Consider the following 24,032-nt stretch of genomic DNA (forward strand, 5'->3'; position numbering starts at 1 on the left):
AATGATTCGAGGCATTTGTTTGTTATTCACCAACTTTAATTATTTTAAGTGACTTAATTAAGGGGGTACCTAACACTATACCCCAAAAAAATCCTGTCGTTTAATTTTTCTTAATTTTTTTTCATTGATAAACTAGGCCAACCTAAACATCTTGTAAAAATTTTAAAAGATTTGAACCATAGGTTTAAAAGATTTGGCAACTCAAATATGGCATCTTTTACATACTAGTATCGGCCAAATTTGGAAGTTTCTGAAATATGGGTATAGGGTTGAATTTGTTAAAAAAAAAATTTAATCCTAAATTGACAATAGCATAGCTAATAATGATAGCTGAGGTTAATATTAGTTCACTGATACCCCTTTCTTGTAAGTTTTTTATTCCGGATTTAAAATTTTGCCAGAACTTTAATTAAGAATTGAATGCTTCTTTTTGTAAATTTATTGGGGTGTAAAAGCGTTGACCGAAGTACATTTTGTATGAAGCGCGGAAGCGCTTCATTCTTAAAATGTACGCACGGTCAACGCTTTTACAACCCTATAAAGTTACAAAAAGAAGCATCCAATACTTATAATTACATTTTTTAGCTAGGATTATAAAAACACGATTTTCAAGAAGTTTAATTTTTAAATTCACCTGTGCACTATATTGTGGAATCTCGTGTCATCATGAATGAAATAATATTGTCTCATGCAATTGCTTACGGAATAACATGTGATGTGCAATTAGCCAACCAGAATAACGTATTATAATGAAACATACATCTAATGTAATTATTAGGGGGTATCAGAATCAGCCCCGTAAAGTGAATGCTGTGCTTCTAGTATTTGAAGAAGGATTTTTATTTGGAAAAAAAAATGTGTCGTTTAATTTTTTCATAAAACTAAGTATTTGAAGTGCTATACTAGTCGGTTGTTCTTGCAAATTTTTTTTTAAATTTAACCGTTAGATTTTTTGGTATTTAAGTTTAAATTACGCACCACCCTCAAATTGGTTCATTAAATAAGAGCAAAATCTATTCAAAAAGTACATAATGGTCATATTTTTGTTCGTCTTTTTAACTAGGCCTTAGCTATTTGGCATATGGATGTATCATCACAGGGTTAAGTGTCTTGCATCATAATGACCTTTGTATGACCTTCAAAGGTGACCTCAAGGTCAACTTTATGGTCTTTTCCCCGTGAAAAACACAACTATGTAGGCCATAACTTCTTTGCCTTTTGACCTAGGCCGTACATCTTTGGCATGTGGATGTATCATCATGAGGTGGTGTGCCTTCTTAAATTTTGACCTTCATGTGACCTTGAACTTTGACCTCAAGGACAATAATTGTGGTTTTTGGTAAGAAACACTTGTACGGGCCATGACTTTTATGTAGTTATGAATTCATATTTATTTTAAAAAATCATATTACACAAGCTTTAATCGACCATACCCCATTCAATGCACACGGAATACATAATGGACATGTAGTCACATAAAATTGTTTGAAAAGGGAATCGTTTCTATTGAAGCGCAGTGTACGTACTTAACTACTCAACAGACAGCAAAGTGAAAACTTCCTAGGAATCAAACGGTAGGAGGACTTATGCCAAATAACTATATACCAATAATGGAAAGGACGGAAGGACAGACGGACAGGGGTAAAACAATACCCGCCCGACTTTCAGTTGCAGGGGCAAAACAATGATGTAACTGATTTTTGATTTGAGAAACGAGCTGTTGAAATTAAAAGCATGACACGCCAAAAATACACATGATACATAGGGAAAAGCTTTAAAGTTGGCAGATGCTTTACATGACCAAGATTTTCAATTTATTGGTCTTTTGGCCAGATTCAAATTCATACAAAAGATTAAAAATTTAACGACAAAACCATTGGTGCAAAGAACCACGGCTCATGAGAGATGAAATAGAGCTGACTGTGCAAAATCCTTATACTGTTAAATCAAGTTCGTTAAACATGTTAAACATAGAATTTTTTTAGTATTTCTGCAGAGGTTATAAAAATTAGATACAACTGGTTTTCAGTTAAAAGCACGGCAGTTACAAGTTTCACATTATTTTTGGGGCCCCTTATTATTATAGAGAATGATTACTCTATTCAGTAATAATCTTGAATTGAGACTTGAGAAGAAACATTTCCTTTTTAGCTCACCTGGCCCGAAGGGCCAAGTGAGCTTTTCTCATCACTTGGCGTCCGTCGTCCGTCGTCGTCGTCGTCCGTCGTCGTCCGTCGTCGTCGTCGTTAACAATTTACATTTTGAACTTCTTCTAGAGAACCACTGAATGGAATGGAACCAAACATGGCATGAATGTTCCTTATGAGGTGCTGACCAAGTGTTGTTTCTTTGTAGCCGATCCATCATCCAAGATGGCCGCCAGCGGGGGACTTAGTTTAACATAGGACCCTATGGGAAATGCATACAAATGACTTCTTTTAGAGAACCACTGAATGGAATGGAACCAAACATGGCATGAATGTTCCTTATGAGGTACTGACCAAGTGTTGTTACTTTGTAGCCGATCCATCATCCAAGATGGCTGCTAGCCGGGGACTTAGTTTAACATAGGACCCTATGGGAAATGCATACAAATGACTTCTTTTAGAGAACCAGTGAATTGAATGAAACCAAACATGGCATGAATGTTCCTTATGAGGTGCTGACCAAGTGTTGTTACTTTGTTGCCGATCCATCATCCAAGATGGCCGCCAGCGGGGGACTTAGTTTAACATAGGACCCTATGGGAAATGCATACAAATGACTTCCTCTAGAGAACCACTGAATGGAATGAAACCAAACATGGCATGAATGTTCCTTATGAGGTGCTGACCAAGTGTTGTTACTTTGTTGCCGATCCATCATCCAAGATGGCCGCCAGCCGGGAACTTAGTTTAACATAGGACCCTATGGGAAATGCATACAAATGACTTCTTTTAGAGAACCACTGAATGGAATAAAACCAAACATAGCATGAATGTTCCTTATGGGGTGCTGACCAAGTGTTGTTACTTTGTAGCCGATCCATCATCCAAGATGGCCGCCAGCGGGGGACTTAGTTTAACATAGGACCCTATGGGAAATGCATACAAATGACTTCTTCTAGAGAACCACTAAATGGAATGAAACCAAACATAGCATGAATGTTCCTTATGGAGTGCTGACCAAGTGTTGTTACTTTGTAGCCGATCCATCATCCAAGATGGCCGCCAGCGGGGGACTTAGTTTAACATAGGACCCTATGGGAAATGCATACAAATGACTTCTTCTAGAGAACCACTAAATGGAATGAAACCAAACATAGCATGAATGTTCCTTATGGAGTGCTGACCAAGTGTTGTTACTTTGTAGCCAATCCATCATCCAAGATGGCCGCCAGCGGGGGACTTAGTTTAACATAGGACCCTATGGGAAATGCATACAAATGACTTCTTTTAGAGAACCACTGAATGGAATGAAATCAAACATGGCATGAATGTTCCTAATGTGGTGCTGACCAAGTGTTGTTACTTTGTAGCCGATCCATTATCCAAGATGGACGCCAGCGGGGGACTTAGTTTAACATAGGACCCTATGGGAAATGCATACAAATGACTTCTTTTAGGGAACAACTGAATGGAATGAAACCAAACATTGCATGAATGTTCCTTATGCCGTGCTGACCATGTGTTGTTACTTTGTAGCCCATCCATCATCCAAGATGGCAGCCAGCAGGGGACTTAGTTTAACATAGGACCCTATGGGAAATGCATACAAATGACTTCTTTTAGAGAACCACTGAATGGAATGAAATCAAACATGGCATGAATGTTTCTAATGTGGTGCTGACCAAGTGTTGTTACTTTGTAGCCGATCCATTATCCAAGATGGCCTCCAGCAGGGACTTAGTTTAACATAGGACCAGGCTATTGGAAATGCATACAAATGACTTCTTTTAGAGAACCACTGAATGGAATAAAACTAAACATTGCATGAATGTTCCTTATGAGGTGCTGACCAAGTGTTGTTACTTTGTAGCAGATCCATCATCCAAGATGGCCGCCAGCAGGGGACTTAGTTTAACATAGGACCCTATGGGAAATGCATACAAATGACTTCTTTTAGAGAACCACTGAATGGAATAAAACCAAACATGGCATGAATGTTCCTTATGAGGTGCTGACCAAGTGTTGTTACTTTGTAGCCGATCCGCCATCCAAGATGGCCGCCAGTGGGGGACTTTTGAATGAAATTAAACATGTTCCTTTCCTTATCAATGAGGTTGTGTTGTCACTTTTAGCCAAATTTTATATTTTTTCATATGATTTCAAAAACCCAAGTAGAATCAGGTGAGCGATACAGGCTCTTGAGAGCCTCTAGTTATATTTATTTCAAAATTGCATTTGATAAATTCGAAAAGATACACAAGTTAACATAACAAAAGCACAACAAAAGACATAATAAATTTTGCTATCCCTTCGAAATTTAAATTTGATAAGGCGAAAATGGCATGTTCTATTTAAATCATACATGTGTAGTTTCAGTTTCAACTATGATTCTAAATATAGACTTTACTTTCCCTAAAATTGCGGACGGAATAGAAGACACCCGTTAATCTTCTACGCCTGTCAGGATAGGTTGGAAAAACATACTAGAAAGATATATTTTTTCTTTATTCAGATGAATTAAGAAAGCAAAAATATGTGTAGTGTTTTTTGGACTGAATCGGACGTTTTTTTCTTATTTTTGCCTTGTTCCGTGACATGTAAATGATGCACTGGTGGTTGATTATCCCTATGGGTATCTTCTAACTTTTTACATGAAATATAAATCATGCAATAAAATATTCAATTGCACTTTAAAAAATATGACAGCAATTATAAAATTATGAATTATTCGTAATCTTTTTTACATTACTAACTTACATGAATTTCTTTAAAAACTACATGTTTCGTTTAAAAAAAAAAGTATTGTGGGGTCAATTCAGTTTTGATTTAATCAATTTGATCAGAAGATCTACGAACATAAGCATTGTGTAATTGTTTTATTTGGTTAACATTTTATTGTCGGAGGGAGCTTCCATTTGAGAGGGGGTAGGAGGGGTCCTGATCCCAAAAAACCCGGCTTAAAAACACGAAATCCCGAGGTCCCGAATTTAAATAAATTTAAACCCCGACATCCCACGATTCGAAAAAAGAATTTTCGGATCTCGAAAGTGTCAATATCCCTAAATCCCTACTTTAAAAACGCTCGATCCCGGAGTCCCGATAAAGGTTCTATCCACCCTCATTTGAGCCTGAGGAGGGGGACTTGGATGATATTCGAAAAAAGGCAAGAAAGGCTTTTGAACAAACAAAGGCAGTATCAGTAATTTGGCATAACAAGCAGGATGAAAATTTACGAAAACAATTTCAGTAAACTAATGAATGCAGGTCCGTAAAGAATGAAAAATAATAATGATGATATTACAACTATAAAAAAAAAATGCAGGACAAAATTTAAAATCCTAGCCCCCCCTCCCCCCCCCCCCTAAAATCAAATGGTAGCATCCTTAGACTTGAATTTTTGTACTTTATTTCATTTTATTTAAGACCTAGGCATTGCCAAGTAAAAAACGAAAACAGTTATGGTCCTTTCTCTTTCTGTTTCCCTCCTTTTCTAACGTCCTGGTTTTCTTTTGGTAAATTTATTTCAATTTGAAATTTCCCTATTATGTCTCATTGAAGATTCAATTATGGAAAATGGGTAACTTTAAATAAATTAAAAGATTAAATGAATAACAAAGGGTGTACAGCTGGTCTTAGCAATAATGTTAACATTCTGATCATGATCTTTTAAAAGCTTGCATATTGCACATAATTTTAAAACGTAGCAATGAATCAGACTATGAGTAAGAGTTATCTTTTCTTAGGTGTTCTGTACCCCCTTAAATTTTAAATGTACGCGGTAATTTTGAGGAGTTCTTACATCAACCAATATCTATTTTTTGAAATTTATTTGTTTAAAATTATTGCTTTTCATTAATACGACAGTTATGAAAATGTCCTTAATTATCTTGCAGATTTCAGATAAATATCAAAATTGCCTTATCCTAACTTCGATTCGATATCTTTTTCAATTTATTTCACAGCCACTGCAGTGATTGGTTGAACCAAATCAGTATCATATCATATGAAAATAAATTATGTTGTTTAATGTGTTAATTATTACTAAAAATTCCCAAACTGACTTTGCAGAAACAAATAAAGGTCGATCCATGCAAAAACAAAAACCCGAAGAGAATTATTCTGTCGACACACCTTGTCTTGACCTGTTTGTAATTTTGCAATTTCCGCAGATTTATTTTGTATCTTGATTCCAGTATTCTAAAAGGAAAGACGAAGTAAAATACTGTTGCCTATCTGGGTTTCAGAAGTCAGTATTGATTCAACAAAGACTGCGTCAGATCATTTCATCGGGCAAATTCAATAAACAAAAATGACTATACACTTCATGGAAACATGAATAGGGAAATACTTCGGTATTCGAAACTAATAGCGACTAACGTTCTTGTTTATGTAAGTTGATACCAATGTTAAATGGTTATCACATCCTTCAAAAGCCGATATAGAACACGTGTAGTGCGTTTATAGGTAGTATCACTTGTTTGTGTTTGTTCAACCTGTAATAGGATGATATAGGTATTTCTGATCCTTTTTGAAATTTTAACGATTGCAGAATAAAAGAGGGACGAAAGATACCAAAGGGACAGTCAAACTCATAAATCTAAAACAAACTGACAACGCCATGGCTAAAAATGAAAAAGACAAACAGAAAACAATAGTACACATGACACAACATAGAAAACTAAAGAATAAACAACACGAACCCCACCAAAAACTAGGGGTGATCTCAGGTGCTCCGGAAGGGTAAGCAGATCCTGCTTCACATGTGGCACCCGTCGTGTTGCTTATGTGAATAAGTAAAATGGAATATGGACATTTATGATAACAATTAAAGGTTCTATCAACATGATAAATGAGGTTCCTCGGTAAAATAGAATTAATGAAGTGAATAGAACATCGTATCGACTGACTACACAAAGCCGAACAACACCAAACGTTTGCAATCAGTGATATTTTCCAGGAAAGTCTTGTTTCAATTCAAAGTTCACCGCAAAATTATGATAATGAATTAGCATTACAATACCAAAAAGGACATGTTTTAGTTTATGATTGAACTTAACAATTATCAAAGACGTTAATCGTCAGACAGCTAACTTAAACGTCATTAAAAAAACCAAGGAAAACTTGGCAAACAAAACGCATAATTGGAACTCATTAGAGTCATTAGAGTGCTAAATATGGACAAACGGTAGTATGCCGCTGTTCGAAAGTCATAAATCGATTGAGTGAAAACAAATCAGGGTAAAAACTTAAACTGAGTGAAATCCATCAAATATAAAGGGAAAACAACAAAACAACAGAAATACTAAAGTGCAACAAATACCAAACCACAATGCAACACACATATAAACGAACTATAAAATAACAATTGCCATTTTCCTGACTTAGTACAGGACAAATCCGGATCAACAACCAAAACCGATGGAAACACATCAACTTTAAGAGGAAGAGGAAAAAAAACGAAGAACATAAACACTTAACTGATCTAAAAACACACACCAACATACATGTATAGAAACAGACGTTTTGATGACAACTGACATATTTCTGACTTGGTAAAGGACTTTTTATCAAAACAGTGTAAGTTAAAAGAGTTTAAAATCAAAAACTGTGTACACACGTTGAAAGAGCTGACATGACAAAAAAAATAAAAACACAACAATACGTCAAAATTAGAACAAAGCATCAGAGCATAGTACGAAGGAAATACATTCCTTTATTCAGAGTAAGTGACCAACTTTAAATACTTAAAATGCTCTTCAACTTCAGTTTTGTGTTGCTTTCTTACTAGTTTTTTTTTAGCGTCACTGATGAGTCTTATGTAGACGAAACGCGCGTTTGGCGTATTAAATTATAAGCATGGTACCTTATACCTCGAATTTGACATACACAGTCATCTCAGTACCAGGATCTATGACAAACGAGACGATTTTAATTTTGAAATAATCAATTTCCCGCACCTTAGTAGTAATATACTAACTTCACCTGCATATGGAATATACATTTCCAAACTTATCAGGTATTCAAGAGCTTGCAGCTCCTATTCAGACTTTATAAAACGTCACCAGTGTCTGAGCAGAAAGTTGATGAACCAGGGGTATGTCAAAGAACGTCTCGTTCTTTTTCTAAAAAAGTTCATCGGAAGATACCCAGAACTTGTTGATAAATATTCCGTATCAACTTCACAAATAATACAAGATGGTCTTGAAGTATAGATTTTGCGTACTGATGTTGGTTATCATCTTTGAAACGTGTTATAGTGTTCTTTTGTTTGTCTTTATTAATATTACTTGTACTGTTAAGTCAGTTTTTTAGATATTCTTTTGAAGTGACTATGTGGTTATGTAAAACATCATACTTTGAACGACAAAATTATTTCATTTATTAATATTACTTTTCCTTATGGATCTTGACATATTATGAATGACAAAACTATTTTATTCAATAATACTACTTTTTTTGCGGTACGTCTAAACACTGCTAAGGACTCCTTAGTGCGCTAAGGACTATACAATGCCACTAAGGACTAGAAGGACTACTGTTATGCGTGTTATTTTTACATATTATATTCTGCCTCAGTGCATACTAGTATAACCATAAGCCACAGTAATGTATATCATTTATTTCGAAAACCATGAAATAACAAGTTCTATATATGTGTGCTGTGATGTTGGTAAAAAGCTACAAAAAACAAAAACAAAACCTTAGCTAACTCATCATACTCATGACTACAAAAATCATAAAACTAACAGTTCAAATCTATGTATCAAAATGAATTTTCAATCAAATCATTCAAAAATTATAGCACCAAATGGCTTTCCATACTTTTGTAAAAACAGTGACAAAATTAACAATCATCATATTTCACTTTTGGCTGATATACACATATACAAAATTTATCTTGATGTGGAAACATATTAACTTTCATCATACAATCATTAAAAACTATGAATTATAAACTTACATTGTGAGTTGGCGTAGTTTACGATACTTTTAAATGCCTGTGACCACGTTCATGCTTTCAATTTAGGAAACAAAAAAGTAAGGGGGACAGTAACGAACTTCAAAGTACAAAAATCTAGCAATAAAAAATAGTCCGGGAAAACTTATGAAAAATCGATAGAATTTCTGTTAAACAATAAAAAATCAACACTGGTAACAGTACACTCCCCGTCTATTATCATTCCCATGATAATATTTTACAACAAATTTATGCAAATATACCAAATGTAAAAATAAGTCACAATTTTGACTATTACGAAAAATCAATGCTATCGAAGAACATTCCTTGAGCATAAAAAACACACTAAAAATACAAACAACACTTAAACCTTTTATAAATTGTTCAATATTGTCAATATTCACAATCAGTCTACCAATAAAACCATCTCACTAATCGGTCTAGTATATGTAACAGCTTTTCCTTCCTTGTAAATGCGGAGGCGAGCCTTGCGTACTTTTCCATCATCGCTTTTGAAAACTTCCTCAACAATGCCTAGTGGCCACTCTCCTCGGTAAATAGATTTGTCTCTCATAAGAATTACATTACCAACTTTGATATCGTCTTTGTCAACGTGCCATTTACGTCTCTGTTGCAAACATTGTAAATAATCTGACCTCCAATGCTTCCAGAATATATCTGATAGAACTTGCACATGTTTCCATTGTGCACGATACATATCCTTGAGATTGTATGTGTCCGTTATCACAGGTAAGTAGTCTTGTTTTCCAGTTAAGAGCATTGATGGACTTAGAATCAAAGGCATTTCCGGATCTGATGATATCTGTGCAATGGGTCTTGCGTTAATAATAGCGGTCACTTCAGCTAAGAATGTTGTTAAACTTTCATGAGTCAAACTTTTAATACTAGAAGTTAAGATAACAGCGTCTAATATTCTTCGTGTGACACCTATCATCCTTTCCCACACTCCTCCCATGTGGGAAGAGTGGGGAGGGTTAAATTTCCATACTGAACCAGATTCACATAGAAAGTTTTTAACTGTCAAATCTTCAACATTTATAGCTTCAATATTTGAATCATCTGTGGCACCTATGAAATTTGTCCCACGGTCAGATCGATACACTTTGGCTTGTCCGCGTAATGACTGGAACCTACGAAGTGAATTTATAAAACAGGAACTGCTTAATGATTCTATCACTTCTATATGAACTGCTCTCGTAGTCATACATGTAAATAAAATAGCCCACCTTTTACTATTTGCTGAACCTCCACGTGTCTTACGAGTTAATACCTGCCAAGGTCCGAAGGTATCCAAACCTACAAATGTGAACGGAGGCCCTGGTGTTAGTCTATCAGAAGGCAAGTCCGCCATTTTGTGTTCCTGGAACTTTCCTCGAAGTTTCCTGCATATTACACACTTTTGTATAAATGAAGAAATTAATCGTTTAGCTTCAATTAGCCAGTATCCTGCACTCCTTAACGCACCTTCAGTTAAATGTCTACCCTGATGTTTCACTGAATTGTGATAGCGGTCTATAAGAAGCTTACTAATGTAACTATTTTTCGGAATGATAATTGGGTTAATTTCTCCTGTCGGAAGCCAAGACTTTGCCTTTTCCAAACGTCCTCCTACACGAATCAAACCTTGTGAATCCAAAAATGGCGAAAGAGAGATTAAAGATGATTGTTTTGAAATGTTTGTGCCTCTAGCCAAACATTCTATCTCTTGCGAATATACTTCCTTCTGACATTCCTTCAAGATAAATAATTCCGCTTTTTGGTAACTATCAATTGACATGACATTTTGACAAAAATGCCAACCTTGGCACGACTTATCCTTTAAACTGAATGACTGAGCCACATGTTGCAAAAATGATATAGCTTTCACAAGCCGTCTCCAACTAGAGAATTTTTTAAAACGCCCCACTATTGGCGCAAGCGCATCTATTGACGTTTTCGATGCACTTATCTCTTTTCTAATCTCTTTATCATTATCTGGACTAACTAACGGATATAATATTTTGACATCACATTGAGCTTCTTCGTCAGAGTTCTTCATCCACTTCGGCCCAAGAAGCCATGGATTGTTTTCCATATCAACAGATATTGAGTAACGTGTACCGCAATCTGATGGGTTTAAATGTGTTGGAACAAACTGCCACTGATTTGACGACGATACACTCAGAATGCGTTCAATTCTGTTTGACACGTAGGTGTGAAAACGTCGGGTCTGATTAGTGATATATCCTAACACAATTTTGCTATCAGAATAATACTTGATAGAGTCCAACGGAACATCTAAATTTTCAGATATTATTTTTCCAATTTCGGTTGCCAAGACAGCCCCACATAACTCTAATCTTGGTATCGTGTTTCCGCTAAGAGGTGCTAGTTTCGATTTTCCCATAATAAATCCTACGGTACTGGTCCCATATGTGTTATAGCTCTTAAATATGCCGAAGCCGCAACTGCCTTCTCTGAAGCGTCTGAAAATACATGTACTTCTAAGTTGTCCATAACACTGATTGACATAGGTATATACATACGCGGTATACTAAATTCTCGAAGTGACAAAACAGAGATCCTCCATTCATTCCATTTCTCTTGAAAACTTTGTGATAAACATTCATCCCAATCAGTACCCGGTGGGGATGCATCTCGCAACAAAATCTTTCCGCTAATTGTGAGTGGTGACAAGAATCCAATAGGATCAAAAATACTATTCAATGACGAAAGAATACCTCTACGGGGGCAGGGTTTATCATCTTGTAATGGGGTAAATATAAAGCTATCGGTGTTTAAGTCCCAAGCGAGGCCAAGGCTGTGTTGTACCGGAAAATAGTCTTCACACAAGTTTAAATTCTTGAGATCCTTTCCAATATCATCGGCAGGGAAAGCCTTCATTACGTCGCTACTATTTGTTGTAATCTTGTGTAACCTAATGTTACCTTCTGTTTTTAGCGCCATCTGTGTTCTTGTTATAAGATCAATTACTTGTTCACTTTCAGGCAAGGAAATGAGCCCATCGTCTACGTAAAAATCCCTGTTAACGAAAGTCTTAACATCTGAGCCGAACGTTTCATTAGAGTTTTCAACTGTCTTACGTAATCCGTACGTTGCCACTGCAGGAGAAGCGCTATTGCCAAAAACATTGACACACATCCGATGTTCTATAAGCGGATTATCTGGGTTATTGTCCTTGTACCAAAAGAACCTCAAAAAGTTTCTATCTTCTTCTCTCACGTAGAATTGATAAAACATTTGTTCTATATCAGCAGTGGCCGCAAACTGGTCACTGCGAAAACGCAACAAAATACCAAGTAGGTTGTTAGTGAGATCTGGTCCTGACATCATAACGCTATTGAGAGATACTCCTTCGAAAGATGCTGAGGAATCAAATACGCCTCTTATCTGGTTAGGCTTGTTCTGGTGGTAAACGCCAAAAAGGAGGAGATACCAACACTCCTCATCTGTGATTATGGGAGCTACCTCCGCTGCTCCGCTAACTAATACTTTTTGCATAAATTCTACAAAATGAGTCTTTTTTGTAAAATTTTGTTGGAAAGATTTATCGAGTATTTGAGCCCTTTTCCATGCTTGACTCCTATTGTTCGGCAATCGTTGTCTATTTGGTCTAAAAGGGAGGGGTGCAGTCCAGTGCCCATTTGAATCTTTCTTAAATTCAGAATCCATGAGATTAAGGAACAAGCGGTCTTGGACTGATGTGCCAATCTTGTCGTCATCTTTGGTTTTAATAAACAATGGGTCATTGTTACATCTTTGTGAATGAACATTATCTCTGATATGAGCCAATTCAGTGTTTTCCTTTACATACAAAGTGTTAATACAAGGTTCAAATATAGTTCCTCTACCATTGTTCATTACATTAGTCTTATTGACATTGACAAAATTTGGTTTGTGTACTTTGCTTAAGCAAACATCGCCTATAATTACCCAACCGAAAAAGAGCTCCTGGGCAAATGGCGTGCCCTTCGGTCCTGTCAACTGTCTAAACACGTGGTGCGCTTCTGGGACATCTCTTCCAATCAAAAGTTGAATGTCTATATTTGGATTCAAATCTAACATTTGATGAGCTATCTCCCGTAAATGGGGATAGGATTTAGCAATATCCGGAGTCGGAATTTCTGATTTTTCGTCTGGGATTGCACTGCACTCTATTACTGAATGTATTTCAAGTTCTCCATTACCAGACAATGACTCAACTATCAGACTTTCTGCACATCTACCATTCATGATAGTGCGTCCAGCACAAGACGACATAGTATACTGAATGGCCGATGTATTTATACCTAATTGATCGAACAGCTCAGTCTTAGCAAGAGTTCTGTTACTTTGGTCGTCCAGTATAGCGTACACATTAACGGCTTTATCTGGGAAGTTCTTCGGGTACACACGGACCTGAACGGTTTTTCCACATGATTTACCACTAAATCCACATAAAAACGTGCACTTGGATGACACTGTTTGATCATTAGCATTTTGCGTTGTATCAGATGATTTCTCTCCGCCGTCAGGACAACTAGATTTTGCAGTTACATGCATAGCGGTTATATGATAATTACTTCCACAATGATCGCATTTTACAGTTACAGTGCAATTTCGTGACATATGAGTTGTCGAATGGCAGCATTTGAAACAAATATTATTGTCCTTCAGATACTTTCTGCGTTCTTCATAAGTCATTGCTTTAAAGGCTCGACAAGTATTCAAATGATGATTGGCTTTATGAATAGGACAACGTACTGTCTCTTTCTCTTCCTTCTGTTTAATATTAACATCCGTTTTTCGGTTAAACACTGACGTTGCACCATGGTTAACTTTCCGTGTTTCATTTTTCCTAGAATACGACGTTTCAGTATTACTATAAATAAACGCGGGATCATTTTTGACAGCACTAACCTCTCTGATAAATTGCACCAAGTACGAAAAAGGTGGAAATGGTACGTTGTTCCTCAGTTTGTATTGCGATGCACGTGTTGTCCACTTCTCTTGTATATTATATGGTAATTTGTCCACAATTGGTAAAACACCAGAAGAAGAGTCGAAATATGACAATAAATTTGAAAATGTCTCATTCTCTTTCGAAGATTCTATTTGTGTGAGAATATCTAATAGCTCATAAAGTCGACTATGATCCTTGTTTGTTAACTTTGGAAACTTCTGTAGTTTTGTTTTAATTGCAGCTTCTACCATCTCAGGTCTACCATAGCGTTCGTCAAGACGCTCCCATATACGACGAAGACCAGCATTTGGATTGTTCACATTTGACGCACGAATATTTTGCGAAAACTTTGAAGATTCACGGCCGAGCCATTTAACTAATAAGTCCATTTCTTCGAAAGCCGTAACTGAGAGTTCTTCAGTAATACTTTTAAAGGTAGCTTTCCATGAAGCATAAGTTTCGGGACAGTCATCGAAATTCTGAAATCTAGAAAGTAATAAATCTTTCTTCAACAAAAACTTTGTCAAGTCAGACACTACAGACTGATCATGATTTGGTGGCAGTGGGGGTTGAGTTAATTCAAAATCAGCTGCATAAGGATTTAATGTTTGTTTTTGCCGAATTTCTGGTTTAATATCTTCAACTATCGATCGATCCAAATCGTCGACTTGAAATTTTGGCAAATTCCTTGGCGTAGGAATTATGTTTAACTGGTTCCGAGGTGCCGGAGTATGTGAACTAAATTTGTCTTGATTGTTCGGAATATCTTGCGGAACATTATTATTCTTGTCTTGAGATTTGAGTTGTTCCACTTCATTAAATTGTTCATTTACATACTTTTCTGTTAGTGTCATTTTCACTTTTTGTAAATACTCTTTGTCTTCTTGTAACGACAAGGATCTTCTATCGCTCTCGGCTTCTTCTAAAACTTTGACCTCGACCTCTGCGACAGCGGCTTCTGTCTGTTGTTTAAGCAGTGCTAAATCTGCATCAACTTCAGCTTTTTCACGGTCCTTTAAAGCTTTAGACTGTGTTTCTAATTCACTTAATCTTGCTTTTTGCTTAATTAATTTTGTTTATTGTTCCGCATATTGTAACTTTGTTCGTTGAACTTCAGCATTTACACGCTTCCTAGCCATAGCTGAACTCGAAATTGAGCCGCTTTTACCACTATTGTTTGAACGGACAGACTCTACAGGAACTACTGACATAGTTTCAGCTGCGGTTAATTTCAATGTCTTAATTTGTTGTAATGTATTGTCAATGATTTCATTGCACTTTTTAAACTCAGTCTTCAAGGTGGGTAATGCTTCATTACTGTCTTCATTATTCTTGCGTGTCAAAAACTCAATATATTGATTTGAGTTTTCACAGTATTTTTCACGAGACTTCAAAATGTTTTTCTCTAGTTTGCGTAGAGGTTTCAGCTCCTTCGAGCACTCTGATAATTCTTCGAGTAAATTTTCTATAGTTTCCCACGAACCGTCAATTTGCTTAAGGTATTTTATCTTATGTGAATGATACAGTTCTTTACCTTTCTCTGTCATTTTATGTTCATGTGTTACTGTTGTTTCAGGCGGAAGTGGTTGTGATTGAGCCATTTCATAAAATTGTTTGTAGGAACTACTGCATGTTATTCTGTATCGAACTGTGTCTTTGCAATCTTTTTACTATTCTGCCTCAGTGCATACTAGTATAACCATAAGCCACAGTAATGTATATCATTTATTTCGAAAACCATGAAATAACAAGTTCTACGTATGTGTGCTGTGATGTTGGTAAAAAGCTACAAAAAACAAAAACAAAACCTTAGCAAACTCATCTTACTCATGACTACAAAAATCATAAAACTAACAGTTCAAATCTATGTATCAAAATGAATTTTCAATCAAATCATTCAAAAATTATAGCACCAAATGGCTTTCCATACTTTTGTTAAAACAGTGACAAAATTAACAATCAACATATTTCACTTTTGGCTGATATACACATATACAAAATTTATCTTGATGTGGAAACATATTAACTTTCATCATACAATCATTAAAAACTATGAATTATAAACTTACATTGTGAGTTGGCGTAGTTTACGATACTTTTAAATGCCTGTGACCACGTTCATGCTTTCAATTTAGGAAACAAAAAAGTAAGGGGGACAGTAACGAACTTCAAAGTACAAAAATCTAGCAATAAAAAATAGTCCGGGAAAACTTATGAAAAATCGATAGAATTTCTGTTAAACAATAAAAAATCAACACTGGTAACAGTACATATTATGTTAGAGATTGATATTTAATGCATAAATTTCAAATTTTATAGAAAAATAATCATAAATAAAAAAGATATTCAACATTTTCTGGACACGTGCCCATTTTTCTTTGATTTACCGAAAATCAATGAACCGATTGCCACGTGCCAAATAATATAACAGCTGATTAAACAATCATATTCTTTAACTTAAGTAATTAACAATTGTATCGAAAAGATTAATACTTGATTATCATAATAAAATGTGTTGTTCTTATTTAAAATGATTAAAAGGACAAATAATTTTGCTTTTGTTTCATTTATTTCCCGACAAAGTTATTTGCATAAGGTTTTATCTTTGATGTGCGCCAACTAATAAGTAAGAGTGTGGTCAGCTTGGTAAAATGTTTATGTAAGAGACATCGAAGACAAAATGAATATATATATTTATAATTTTTTTGTTTTTATTTAAATTCCGACAAAGATGCGTGTATATACAAATGGCTTCACTAAAACATGAGTAAATTCCGAAAAAAAACTATAAAACATGATTTTTATTTTTCCACTTTCTATTTCTGCTTTATACGTACTAATACGAATAACGATTTAATTGAAAAAAAATCATGTGGCGTCCTTGGGGTTTATCAAAACCACTAGTTTTCAACCAGTTTGATATCAGTTTACAAAGGCTTCATACGGTACTTATTTATTTTAAATTGTTTGACATTTTTTTTCTTCTAAAAGTAAAAGAAGTTTAAAATAATCATTTAACGAGTTTTAGTCAGATTAGGTTTTATTTCAAATATATATATGAAAGAGATAAATGTTTTCAAAATCACGGTTCCACAGTGTTTAGTACATTATTTACATAATTTCCTGCATTTGTTAATTTAGAGTTAAAGATATAATGTTTTCCTTTAAGAAGATCTTGTTTGTGAGAAGCGAATCCAATTTGTATTTGTTTTTATTATAAAATTATTTGTTTAACATATTGTATGAAATAATTTATGAAATAACGACAATGTGGTATGTGCTTTACTCGTATGTGCATTACTCACTGTTGAAGGCCGTAGCGTATCTTATAGTTATTAATTTCTGTGTCATTTTGTTTCTTGTGAATAGTTGTCTCATCGCCAACCCTACCATATCTTTTTTTATATTGGTTGCATGTAGTAGAAATTTATTATCGTATTGAACTCGTTTTTGTCCAGAAATATATTGCTCAAACGTGTTCTTCATATGATAATAAATTTTGAAAATGAACCATAGCATACGCAAAAGATATAAACTTTGTCTATATACATCTGTTTACATGTAGTTGGCTTTAAATAAGTAATTTTAGAAATAATGACTACGTGATATGTACTTAACTCACTGTTGAAGGACATAGGGTAACTTATAGTTATTAATTTCTGTGTCATTTTGTCTCTTGTGAATAGTTGTCTCATCGCCAACCCTACCACATCTTTTTTTATATTGGTTGCATGTAGTAAAAATTTATTATCGTATTGAACTCGTTTTTGTCCAAAAATATATTGCTCAAACGTGTTCTTCATATGATAATAAATTTTGAAAATGAGCCATAGCATACGCAAAAGATATAAACTTTGTCTATATACATCTGTTTACATGTAGTTGGCTTTAAATAAGTAATTTTAGAAATAATGACTACGTGATATGTACTTAACTCACTGTTGAAGGACATAGGGTAACTTATAGTTATTAATTTCTGTGTCATTTTGTCTCTTGTGAATAGTTGTCTCATCGCCAATCCTACCATATCTTTTTTTATATTGGTTGCATGTAGTAAAAATTTATTATCGTATTGAACTCGTTTTTGTCCAAAAATATATTGCTCAAACGTGTTCTTCATATGATAATAAATTTTGAAAATGAGCCATAGCATACGCAAAAGATATAAACTTTGTCTATATACATCTGTTTACATGTAGTTGGCTTTAAATAAGTAATTTTAGAAATAATGACTACGTGATATGTACTTAACTCACTGTTGAAGGACATAGGGTAACTTATAGTTATTAATTTCTGTGTCATTTTGTCTCTTGTGAATAGTTGTCTCATCGCCAATCCTACCATATCTTTTTTTATATTGGTTGCATGTAGTAAAAATTTATTATTGTATTGAACTCGTTTTTGTCCAAAAATATATTGCTCAAACGTGTTCTTCATATGATAATAAATTTTGAAAATGAGCCATAGCATACGCAAAAGATATAAACTTTGTCTATATACATCTGTTTACATGTAGTTGGCTTTAAATAAGTAATTTTAGAAATAATGACTACGTGATATGTACTTAACTCACTGTTGAAGGACATAGGGTAACTTATAGTTATTAATTTCTGTGTCATTTTGTCTCTTGTGAATAGTTGTCTCATCGCCAATCCTACCACATCTTTTTTTATATTGGTTGCATGTAGTAAAAATTTATTATTGTATTGAACTCGTTTTTGTCCAAAAATATATTGCTCAAACGTGTTCTTCATATGATAATAAATTTTGAAAATGAGCCATAGCATACACACAAAAAATAATCTCTGTCTAAATCCGTCTGTTTACTGGTAGCTTGCATTAAATAAGTTTGGTTACATGTAGTTAATATTTTTTATTAGATGGATTTTTTTTTGTTCTCAAATACATTGCTCAAACGTCTTCATATGTAAATTTAAAAAAAAAGATAAAATTTTGAAAAAGTACCATTGCAATCGCATATGGGTGGTTGCATGTAGTAAAAAGTTTATTATCTTATCGATGACGTTTTGTCTAGTAATACATCGCTTAACGTCTTCATATAAGAAAATAAATTTTGAAAAGTGCACCACAAGAATCAAAATATGTGTTTCGGCACCATACCTGTCTATTGTTCGAACGCATGTCCGTCGTCGCCCGTCATCAATTTTTTAAAAGGGGTTCCCAACCCAGGACAAGTATAAGTGTATCGTCAAAAAAGGGGGCTCCAACGAGTAAACTCTTAACAAGAGACCAAAATGACATAGAAATTTACAACTATAGGTCACCGTAAGCCCTTCAACTATGACTACTGAAATGTCTGGTTATTTTGTTATTCAAATGATTAATTTTTTATTTATTTTTCAGGCAGCACAGAATCGGTTCCTTCACCTAACAGACGTTGCCTTGACAGAAAATCCACAGCCGTTCAAACTCTCCGATTTTAAACCAAGCAGACATCAACTTATAGATTCTGACTCTCAAAGTATTCTCCAAAAGTTCGATGCAACTAAGTTAGGTACACCATTCGACGTTAATGGTAACGGTAGTTGTCTTTTTAATGCTGTGTCCGTCGCACTTTGCGGTACAGATGATCTAGCTACAGAACTCCGCTACCGTACATGTATAGAAATGGTGTTACAAAAAGACCATTACACAACAATACCAAAAGCAAAAGATCTAATTTTGATTTCGCCAAACTACATTTCATCCACATTTGATTGTTCCTCAAAACATGGTTGGTCGTCCAGTTGGACACTTTTGGCTCTATCTCAAGTTATTGGTATTCCTATAAAATCAGTTTATCCGCCAATGAATGGCCAACAAGATTTCTCGTTCAAATCACTAAACTTTACAACAGTTCCTAGGTTATGTCAGAATAACGACAAGAAAATAACAATCATGTGGACTCGTAAAGGAGACTATGACCCAACAAAAACTTGGACACCAAACCATTTTGTTCCGCTTATTGTCGAGTCAACAAAGCCTCAGATAGTTCGATCGAAATCACCAGTTGCTATTTCACCAGTTACACTCACTGTTATACCACCAAAACATCCGGTTGCAAATGAGACCATTGAAATAGACATTTCCCATTCAACCGAGCCTACTGAACATGTCGACCCGGAAGTACCGAGTACATATAAGATTCAAAACGGTGTAAATTTGAATGCAGAAGGGTTACTTTCTACTATATTAGACCATCAGCTCGAAATTGTTGAGACCATACCACATGGTTATAAAGACAATGTGTTTTGTTTACTGGACAACAGTGAAAACATTCTGCGTAAACTAAATTCTCAAGCAAGTTCTTATGCAGATGATTGTGGTTCATGGGACACTCATAGTGCACGTTCAATAAAGACAGACTTTATATTCATGCCTAACGGTGACTTGAAATGGACAGTTAAAAAAAAACAATAGTTATTGTTTTGAGACTAAATCAAAAGGCAAAAAACTTACACACCATACAATCCACAACCTGAGACTGTTGTAACCTTATATCGTTACTATATTTCTCTCAAGCGTGATAAGAGTTATAAAAAACGTGTCAGCTGGTTTACATCTCTACCTGACGCATTGCAACACCGTATGCACATAGCAATTGTTGAATATGTCGGCAAGTGTCCGAGAACTGGTGAACCACATGGCAATGCCAAACACTCAACACAAGAATTTGTTAGAACCGAACCAAAAGTCATTGATAAAATAAAACATGACATTTCTCTGAAGCAATCTTCTTCTACAATCTACAGGAACATGGTGTTAAACAATCCAGAGAGCGCTCCACGCGACAGCCATCAAATTCGAAACATAGCTTACAACAACAAAAAACAACAAAAATCAACTATGGGTAATATTGCCGACCAAGTTGTCCATGTCATGGATATGGTCAACAAAGACGATTTTGTAAAGGAAGTTTTTCACACAGAAGGTAACAATAAACCACCGTCTGCTATTTGTTACACAAAAGAACAATTCCTTGACATGGCACATTTCATAAAATCAGGTGGAATTCTAGGCATCGACATAACATTCAACCTTGGGCCAGTATTTGTAACTAACTTTGTCTACAAAAACAATAAAGTTGTGCGCAAGGAAACTGGTGGTCATCCAATTTTCATCGGCCCATTGTTTTTACATTGGGAAGGATCATTTCTATCCTATCATACTTTCTTGTCACACATTAAAGCACGCTTACAAGAAACAATTAACAGCATAGAGATACGTGTTGGTAGTGACGACGAAGGTGGTCTGACTAAAGCATTAGATAGCGTCTTTCCAAACGCAACAAGACTTTTATGTACAAAACACATTAAAGATAATGTATCCGACCATCTGAAAAATAAAGTTGGTGCGAACGACCAAGAACGGTACGAAGTATTGAATTCAATTTTCGGTGCTACTGGGCTTATCACGGCCCAAGATCTTGATGAGTTCAGTGAAAAAGCAGCAAACATATCTGTCTCTTACCCAAATTTCGACACGTACTTCCAAAAACTTAAAGAGCGGTTGTACGAATATGTATTAAAACCACGTCATCAGCTTCAGCATGTTGATTTATGGACCAATAACAATTGTGAATCAATAAATCATGTGTTCAAAACGGCGATTAACTGGAAACCAAAAAGCATACCAGAACTTGTGAAAATTCTCCACGAACTAGTCAAGCTGGAGTTTGCCGACTTGAGACGAGCACTGTACAGCCAAGGCAATTACCTGCTGTTTGGATACTATATGCGCCACCAATTATTGTATCAATGCTGGCTTACAAAATCAGCTGATCAAAAAGATCGTCTTTTTCATAAACTTATGAAAGACAGTGACAAGTCCAGATTGACTGCAGAAAAAGAAAAAACTGTGACAAGTACTCTGTATGACTTTACCATGCCATTACCCCCAAAGACTTGCAAAGAAACCATGCCAGACAAAAAGACCTAAAGTTACCCGAACACAGCCGCGATTTTGAACATTTAAATGTCGTATATTCAGTGCTATGAAATGTAATGTAAATATCTGTGTGTATATATATAAATGTGAATTAAAATATTTAAAAGAAATATATATATTCTGTCATTTATTAATATGAACATCAAATTAAAAAAACCTTCATAAGATATAATATATTGTTCTGGCCAGGAGACACATTTATTATTTACAAGAAATAATTACAAAATACACTTGAGAAAAAAAAACTTCTTCATTCTGAAATAAAAACACATTAATAGTATTTCAACAACAATTCATTTATTAGTATCCAACTTTACCAATCTTGTCCATTAAACACAACAAATAGCATGATTCCCCGTGTAATCAGTTATGTAATTAGACACGTGTCAAACGGTTCATTGATTTTCGGCACATCAAAGAAATACAGGCACGTGTCTAAATAATGTTGAATATCTTATTTATCTATGATTTATTTTCTACAAAAATTGAAATTTATGCATTAAATATCATTCTCTACCATAATATGAAAAGACATTACATGTAACAGCACTCCATCTAGTCCTTAGTGGCATGTTATAAGTCCTTAGTGCACTAAGGACTCCTTAGCAGTGTTTAGACGCACCCCTTTTTTTGTTAAGTCTGTTTTTTATGATATACATTTGACGTGAAACTGTTCTTATGTATCCCGTCATACTTTGAACCACACAATTATTTTATTTATTATTATTACTTCTACTGTTAAGTCTGTTTTTTGTTATATATAGCAGTCCAAATTTCCCCGACCTTCATCCTAGATGGCCTCTATTACAACAACCTACCTATTGTATTTATTGTGAACTTGTTCTCGTCCTGAATATGCATGAAATATTTGCCACTGGACGTTAAGCAACCAACAATCAATCAATCAATCATGTTATATCTACTTTACGTGACTCTGCATTATGTATGCCGTCAATCGAACGACAAAATTATTTTTATGTCTACCTGTGCGAATTTCAAACGCGCAATTTTACACCAGTACTGAAAACCTTCTATCCTTTACGGGTAGACTTTACATAGATAAATTAAGTCGTATAAGAATAGCAATATGAGTATGTTAAATTTGATGTATGCCTTTTAGTGCTTCTTCGTTACATTTGTTGTTTTTATAGTGATATTAAGATGATAACACAATATTGACTGCTGTACCCCTATTTTTGACATTTTTACTCTTTGCGTATGTTTGTTTTGTTCATGCATCGTTGACAATGTAATGGAATTTGATGCGAATGTCATACAAGTGAGAGGTTTACCTAGCTATAAAACCAGGTTCAATCCACCATTTTCTGCATTAGAAAATGCCTGTACCAAGTCAGGAATATGACAGTTGTTATCCATTCGTTTGATGTGTTTGGACTTTTGATTTTGCCTATTGATTTTGGATTTTCATTTTTGAATTTTCCTCGGAGTTCAGTATTTTTGTGTTTTTACTTTTTGATAAATTCACAGTGAAATATATGCCTTAGTCTATGAACTAAATTATCGGAAACTGATAGACCATGAGTGAAATATCGATCCAGTTTTCATATTAACATCGGTTCTATATGTATTGTCCGAAATAAATTTCAAAACAGACTTATTTATGTTAATAATTCCTATAATTTAGTTTATTTTTGTACACCTTAACATATTTAGTTTGTTAACAGGGTAAATGATCACAACAACGCAATGCTCTAAATCAGATGCAAATGTGTATGACAATGTATACAAAGTTTGTCCATAATGCATTCTTATCTTCAATTAAAGATATGAGCGAATGTTTAAGTTACACTACAAATCCTATATTGTTCATTCTTATCTCACTAGCTTGTACTTGTTGTGTAATGTGCAATTAATGAAAGAGTGAATTCTTTCAACTTATAGAAAAATGTATTTATTAGGTAAGTGATTTGTAAACATCATTTGAATATCCCTTTGGTGGTTTCCCCATTCTTTTAACGCAACCGTAGTTCAAAATGTTCATTTCTCGTTACGAAGA

At 34.8% G+C, this 24,032-nt stretch overlaps 1 protein-coding gene across 1 annotated transcript; it reads right to left on the reverse strand.

Annotated features, from left to right (window-relative positions):
- Positions 1–9,511: 9,511 nt before the first annotated feature.
- LOC139494634 (uncharacterized) lies at positions 9,512–11,512 on the reverse strand. Its single transcript, XM_071282794.1, has one exon. It carries the CDS (start codon positions 11,510–11,512, stop codon positions 9,512–9,514), a length of 2,001 nt encoding a protein of 666 aa, XP_071138895.1.
- Between the last annotated feature and the right edge of the window lie 12,520 nt (positions 11,513–24,032).

The sequence above is a fragment of the Mytilus edulis genome, chromosome 11, assembly GCF_963676685.1.
Source record: "Mytilus edulis chromosome 11, xbMytEdul2.2, whole genome shotgun sequence".
Lineage (NCBI taxonomy): Eukaryota > Metazoa > Mollusca > Bivalvia > Mytilida > Mytilidae > Mytilus > Mytilus edulis.

What these genes read in the sequence shown, in the direction of transcription:
- LOC139494634 (XM_071282794.1), bottom strand. Translation starts at nt 11,512, where the DNA reads ATGGGAAAATCGAAACTAGCACCTCTTAGCGGAAACACGATACCAAGA.